This window comes from Clupea harengus, chromosome 10, assembly GCF_900700415.2.
Source record: "Clupea harengus chromosome 10, Ch_v2.0.2, whole genome shotgun sequence".
In the NCBI taxonomy this organism is placed as follows: Eukaryota; Metazoa; Chordata; class Actinopteri; order Clupeiformes; family Clupeidae; genus Clupea; species Clupea harengus.
In genome coordinates this window covers 18,025,974-18,033,492 of record NC_045161.1, presented here as the reverse complement: position 1 = coordinate 18,033,492, position 7,519 = coordinate 18,025,974, and the positions used below count along the sequence as shown (strand labels likewise).

General features: G+C 47.8%; 1 protein-coding gene across 2 annotated transcripts in view; it reads left to right on the top strand.

Annotated features, from left to right (window-relative positions):
- Window positions 1-7,519, top strand: part of usp24 (ubiquitin specific peptidase 24) — a 67,132-nt gene that overhangs the window by 44,444 nt on the left and 15,169 nt on the right. For both annotated transcript variants that reach the window (XM_031574207.2, XM_031574208.2), the window contains 10 exons: window positions 409-569; window positions 1,427-1,488; window positions 1,861-2,052; window positions 2,672-2,786; window positions 4,117-4,261; window positions 5,313-5,432; window positions 5,986-6,111; window positions 6,240-6,338; window positions 6,659-6,741; window positions 7,017-7,158. In XM_031574207.2, the coding sequence (XP_031430067.1) occupies window positions 409-569; window positions 1,427-1,488; window positions 1,861-2,052; window positions 2,672-2,786; window positions 4,117-4,261; window positions 5,313-5,432; window positions 5,986-6,111; window positions 6,240-6,338; window positions 6,659-6,741; window positions 7,017-7,158 (1,245 nt within the window). The remainder of the gene's footprint in view (window positions 1-408; window positions 570-1,426; window positions 1,489-1,860; window positions 2,053-2,671; window positions 2,787-4,116; window positions 4,262-5,312; window positions 5,433-5,985; window positions 6,112-6,239; window positions 6,339-6,658; window positions 6,742-7,016; window positions 7,159-7,519) is intronic.

The window sequence follows — 7,519 nt, the reverse complement described above, 5'->3', positions numbered from 1 at the left end:
TGCAGTTTTCTGGATTTTTTTGTTGATATTCTGTTTCTCACTGTTAAAATACACCTACTATTACAATTATAGATCACACATTTCTTTGCAAGTGGTCAAACTTGCGAAATCGCCAGGGGTTCAAATACTTATTTTCCCCACTGTACATGTTCCTCAGGAGGTCCACGGGTATCAGGCCTGTGAATCTGGGTGGTGTTAGCATCAGTTAGCAGTTGAGCTACTGAAACACATAGATGACGTGTGCAGATGAATGGACATGTGTGTCATGTTGTGTGTGTGTGCATCAGATCCGGCGTGTGGCCTGTGACCAGCTGACACATCATAGACACACACACACACACACACACACACACACACACATCATGTGCAGATGAATGGACATGATGTGTGTGATGTTGTGTGCATCAGATCCGGCGTGTGGCCTGTGACCAGCTGTACACTCTGAGCCAGACGGACGCGTCGGCCTACCCCGAGCTGCAGAAGCCCAACCTGTTCCTGCTGAAGGTGGTGCTGACCGCCCAGCTGCCCCTCTGGTCCCCCACCAGCATCATGAGGGGCATCAACCAGAGGTACACACACACACACACACACACACACACACACACACACACACACACACACACAGACCATAGACAAGCATGCACACCATCCACAAGCATACATACATACATACATACACACACACACACACACACACACCATAGACACACACACACACACATCATACACACACACACCCACACACACATACATACACACACACAGACACACATACACACACAGAGAGATACATACACACACACAGAGACACATACACACGCAGAGACACACATACACACACAGAGAGACACATACACACACACACACACCATAGACACACACACAAACACAGAGACACACAGAGACACACAACTAAATATCTTAGAGAGGCATGTACATATTCATGCAGTAAGTGTAAGTGCCCTCATACATTTACATTTAGTAATTTAGCAGACGCCTTTTATCCTCATTGGGACTGCTCATTTCCTCATGGTGTGTGTGTGTGTGTGTGCGCATTTACATTACATTTAGTCATTTAGCAGACACTTTTGTCCAAAGCCACGTACAAGGGAGAGAACAGTCAAGCCACGAACAATGCAACCCATAACTACTTTCACATGTATATGTACACGCACATACAAACAAACACAAACAAACACGCACAAACGTGCATGCCTACAGAAAGAATGTATACCAACAACAGACGTTAATTATCAGGATGACATCTGGTTGTTTTTGTCAGCCCTAATCAGAGATTATGAACTCGCCTGCTTCATTTCCACTGCTGCATTTAAAGTATGGCTGGTGTCCTCCTCCTCCCTCCTCCTCCTCCTCCTCCTCCTCCTGCTTTAGAGAGGTTCATAACTGTCTCTGTGTCCTCTTGCAGGTTGCTGTCTCAGTGCACTGAGTATTTTGACCTGCGATGCCAACTCCTGGATGACCTGACCAGTAAGTGCCACTGGTGATCTCCCTCTCTCCCTCCCTCTCTCTCCCATCCGTCCGTCTTACTTCTAGGGTCAGGGTTGGGGTTGCTCAGATAGACCCTAATGACCTCATACTGAAGGACGCAAACAGACCTAACTCTTTCACCTTCCATTTATTTATTTATTGGCATTTCAGTGTTCCCCAGGTATTTATTAAGTAAAACAAACACATTTAAGAAGTGGACAGACTGGGATTTGTTTCAGTTCTAAAACGTTGTCGGCATGTGACATGAAATACGTGTGTGTGTGCGTGTGTGTGTTCTGTCTGTGTGTGTGTGTGTGTGTGTGTGTGTGTGTGTGTGTGTGTGTGTGTGTGTGTGTGTGTGTGCGCGCGCAGCCACAGAGATGGAGCAGCTTCAGATCAGCCCGGCGGCCATGCTGGAGGACGAGATCAGCTGGCTGGACAACTTTGAGCCCACATGGACGGCGGAGCTGGAGACCAGCGAGGCCGACAACATCCTGCTGGCCGGACACCTCCGCCTCATCAAGACGCTGCTCTCGCTCTGTGGCAACGAGAAGGAGCAGCTGGGTACGACACACACACACACATGCTCACACACACACACACACACACAAACACCTCCGCCTCATCAAGACCCTGCTCTCACTCTGTGGCAACGAGAAGGAGCAGCTGGGTACGACACACACACATGTGCTCACACACACACACACACACATGCTCACACACCTCCGCCTTATCAAGACACTGCTCTCACTCTGTGGCAACGAGAAGGAGCAGCTGGGTACGACTGGAGGGGAGGGGAACACACACATGTGCTCACACACACACACACACACACACATGTGCTCACACACACACTTGCACACACACATGTGCTCACATACACACACACATGTGCTCACACACACACACACACACGTGCTCACAAACGTGCTCACACACACTTGCACACACACATGTGCTTATACACACACTTGCACACACACACACTCTTGCACACACACAATTTCAGTCACTCACAGGCATTCATGCTGAACACATCACAGATGTGGGAGGAGCTGTTCTCCTGCTGTGTTATATGTTCTCCATGTTCCATCTCCAGGCTCCAGGTGTGTGTGTGTGTGTGTGTGAGCACATGTGAGCTGTTCTCCTGCTGTGTTATATGTTCTCCATGTTCCATCTCCAGGCTCCTCCCTCATCCAGCAGCTGCTGGACGACTTCCTGTTCCGAGCGTCCCGCATCATCCTGAACAGCAACAACCCCACCAGCTCCTCCGCCCCCAGCCATGACTTCCACCCAAAGTGAGAAATGTGCACACACACACACACACACACACACACACACACCCACACCCGCACACCTCTCTGGGTGTGTACACACAGGCGTCATCACTCAGTTCAGGAGATCTGTAATCCAGGACATGGAGTTGGCATGAAACCCAAACCCATGCAGCTCTGATTGAAGTGTCTTTACATCCTGTCTGGGTAGACACTGGAGGAATTAACACTCAGATTATACACTAACAACCTCATACCTCAAACACATAACACTCAGATTAACAACATCACCTCATACCCCAAACACATAACACTCAGATTAACAACATCAGCCACCTCATACCCCAAACACATAACACTCAGATTAACAACATCAGCCACCTCATACCCCAAACACATAACACTCAGATTAACAACATCATCACCCCAAACACATAACACTCCGATTAACAACATCATCACCCCAAACACATAACACTCAGATTAACAACATCATCACCTCATACCCCAAACACATAACACTCAGATTATACAACATCACCTCATACCCCAAACACATAACACACAGATTATACACTAACAACATCACCTCATACCCCAAACACATAACACTCTGATTAACATCATCACCTCATACCCCAAACACATAACACTCAGATTATACACTAACATCACCTCATACCTCAAACACATAACACACAGATTATACACTAACATCCCCTCATACCCCAAACACATAACACACAGATTAACAACATCACCTCATACCCCAAACACATAACACACAGATTAACAACATCACCTCATACGCCAAACACATAACACTCAGATTATACACTAACAACATCACCTCATACCCCAAACACATAACACTCAGATTAACAACATCACCTCATACCCCAAACACATAACACTCAGATTATACACTAACATCATCACTCCAAACACATAACACACAGATTATACACTAACATCATCAGCCACCCCAAACACATAACACTCAGATTAACAACATCACCTCATACCCCAAACACATAACACTCAGATTATACACTAACATCATCACCTCATACCCCAAACACATAACACTCAGATTAACAACATCACCTCATACCTCAAACACATAGCACTCAGATTAACAACATCACCTCATACCCCAAACACATAACACTCAGATTAACAACATCAGCCACCTCATACCCCAAACACATAACACTCAGATTAACAACATCACCTCATACCCCAAACACATAACACTCAGATTATACACTAACAGCATCAGCGCACTCCAACTGCATGTTTGTGTGATGTCTTAATGGACCCACCATCCTCTCTCCTCTCTCCTGTCTCCCAGGTGCAGCACGGTGAGCAGTCGGCTGGCGGCGTACGAGGTGCTGGTGATGCTGGCCGACAGCTCCATCACCAACCTGCAGCTCATCACCCGCGAGCTGCTCTCCATGCACCACCAGTCCGACCCCTCACTCACCAAGGAGTTCGATGTAAGAGGCCCTCTCGCTCTCGCCTTCCCTCTTTCTCACTCTGTCTCTCTCTCTTCCTCTCTCTCTTTCTCTCTCTGTTTCTTTCTCTGTCTCTCTCTCTTTCTTTCTCGCTCTGTTTCTTTCTCTGTCTCTCTCTCTCTCTCTCTCTCTCTCTCTCGCTCGCTCTGTTTCTTTCTCTCTCTTTCTCGCTCTGTTTCTTTCTCTCTCTCTCTCTCTCTCTTTCTCGCTCTGTTTCTTTCTCTGTCTTTCTCGCTCTGTTTCTTTCTCTGTCTCTCTCTCTCTCTCTTTCTCGCTCTGTCTCTCTCTCTGTCTCTCTCTTTCTCGCTCTGTCTCTCTCTCTCTTTCTCGCTCTGTTTCTTTCTCTGTCTCTCTCTCTCTCTTTCTCTTTCTTGCTCTGTTTCTTTCTCTGTCCCTCTCTCTCTTTCTCGCTCTGTTTCTTTCTCTGTCTCTCTCTCCCTCTCCCTCTTTCTTGCTCTGTTTCTTTCTCTCTCTCTCTCGTTAGCTCGCTCTGTTTCTTTCTGTCTCTCTCTCTCTCTCTCTCTCTCACTCTGTTTCTTTCTCTGTCTCTCTCTCGCTCGCTCTGTTTCTTTCTCTCGCTCTCGCTCTGTTTCTTTCTCTGTCTCTCTCTCTCTCGCTTTCTTCTTCTGTTTCTTTCTCTGTCTCTCTCTCTTTCTCACTCTGTTTCTTTCTCTCTCTCGCTCTGTTTCTTTCTCTCTCACTCTGTTTCTTTCTCACTCTGTTTCTTTCTCTGTCTCTCTCTCTGCTTCTCTCTCTCTCTCTCTCTCTCTCTCTCTCTCTCTCTCTCTTGCTCTGCTTCTCTCTCTCTCTCTCTCTCTTGCTCTGTTTCTTTCTCTCTGTCTTGCTTCTGTTCTGTATCTCCTGTCCCCATCTGTTTCAGTTGTACAGGGCCTGTTGTTGTCCCTTTGAGTATTGCTGGCGGGGTTCTTCATTTTCTCTGTGTGTGTCTGTGTGTGTGTGTGTGAGCGTGTGTGTGTGTGTGTGTGTGTGTGTGTGTGTGTGTGTGTGTGTGTGTGTGTGTGTGTGTGTTCAGTACCTGCCTCCTGTGGAGAGTCGCTCTGTGTCGGGCTTCGTGGGCCTGAAGAACGGCGGGGCCACCTGCTACATGAACGCCGTCTTCCAGCAGCTCTACATGCAGCCTGGCCTGCCGGAGGTACCACACCGCACACACACACACACACACACACACACACACACACACACACACCCCTGCCGGAGGTACCACACACACACACACACACACACACACACACCCACACACACACACCCACCCCTCTGCCGGAGGTACCCCTAACCCCACCACACCGCAGAACTCTCCCCTCAAAAGTGTTCCAGCCTACATGCTCTTGGCGTAGCGTAGCACAGCACTGGTGACTGTTTGACTGGTCTGGGCTGCCGGAGGTAACACACACACACACACACACACACACACACACACACACACACACCCCTCTTCCAGCCTACATGCTCTTGGCGTGGCATAGCACTGGTGACTGTTGGACTGGTCCGGGCTGCCCAAGGAAGTATTATCTTAATTGGAAGGAAAAGGGTGAAAAATCACAAAGCTGAACACCTTGAAGTTTACTGAAAGAAATCGTTCCGTTTATGTAGTATAAATTAGCCTTATCCCACTCCACTCTGTTGATGCACAATAGTCTAATGTTGCCTCTTTTCGTGTGCGTGTGCGTGTGCGTGTGTGTCTGCAGGCGTTCTTGTCAATCGAGGATGACACAGAGAACCCGGAGGAGAGTGTGTTCTGTCAGGTCCAGTCTCTCTTTGGACACCTGATGGAGAGCAAACTGCAGTACTACGTTCCTGAAAACTTCTGGAAGGTACTGTGTGAAGAACACGTGACATAAATGATCCCATAGGCTCTTTCACAATAAACTACACAGTCTGCCTGTGCAGGTACCGCTTGTCTGTATTAAATCTGAATCTGAGTCTTGCGTTGATGTTCTAGATCTTTAAGATGTGGAATAAGGAGCTCTTTGTGCGAGAACAGCAGGACGCCTACGAGTTCTTCACCAGTCTGGTGGACCAGCTGGACGAGCACCTGAAGGTAACACACACACACACACACACACACACACACACACACACACACACACACACACACACACACACACACACACACACACACACACACACACCCCACTGTCCTGAGTCACACACCAATTGAGCTACTGATTGGCTTTAGTTGTCCATCTGTGTAGTTATGTACAGTTATGTTGAAGTCCATGTTACAATGTTCTTGTGATGACACCGTGCATTTCGCCTCTACTAAACAGAGACCAATACTAGCACAAATGTAATTAAAGCTGACATCTTATCTACAGTGAATCCTGTCAGAATCCTTTATTTTATTTTTATTTTTTTCAGAAAATTGGACGAGAGCAGATCTTCAAGAACACCTTCCAGGGCATTTTCTCTGACCAGAAGATCTGCAAAGACTGCCCCCACAGGTGAGATTAAGAGTGGCCATCTTGGGGCTCTGTGGTCTCGGAGTATTAATCATTCAGTGTTTTGACACAGTTTAGATACTCTATTAGGTATTCTGTCGTATAGATAGTCCAGTATTGTAATGGTTGTAATATCTGTTCAGATATGATGAATGATAATGAAGTATCTAGCAGTCATTGTCATTCATCATACAGTAGATTAGTGTGTGTATCTGGGCCTGTAGAGGTGCCAATGCTGCTGACGCCTGGGTGCTAACCCTAACCCTAACCCTCGGCAGGTATGAGCGGGAGGAGACGTTCATGGCGCTGAACCTGGGTGTGACGTCCTGCCAGAGCCTGGAGATCTCTCTGGACCAGTTCGTCAGGGGGGAGGTGCTGGAGGGCAGCAACGCCTACTACTGCGAGAAGTGCAAAGAGAAGGTACTGCACCTCTGCTTAGGTGTTTGGGTGTGTGTGGGAGTGTGGGTGTGGGAGTGTGGGTGTGGGAGTGTGGGTGTGTGTGTCTGTGTTTGTGTGTGTGTGTGTGTGTGTGTGTGTGTGTGTGTGTGTGTGTGTGTGTGTGTGTGTGTGTGTGTGTGTGTGTTTTGTGTTTTTATGTACATGTGTGAGCATTAGAGTGGGTGACTAGGTGCAAACCGACCAAATGTGGGACGAGTTGGAAGTGTGTGTGGGACGAGTTGGAAGTGTGTGTGGGACGAGTTGGAAGTGTGTGTGGGACGAGTTGGAAGTGTGTGTGGGAGGAGTTGGAAGTGTGTGTGGGACGAGTTGGAAGTGTGTGTGG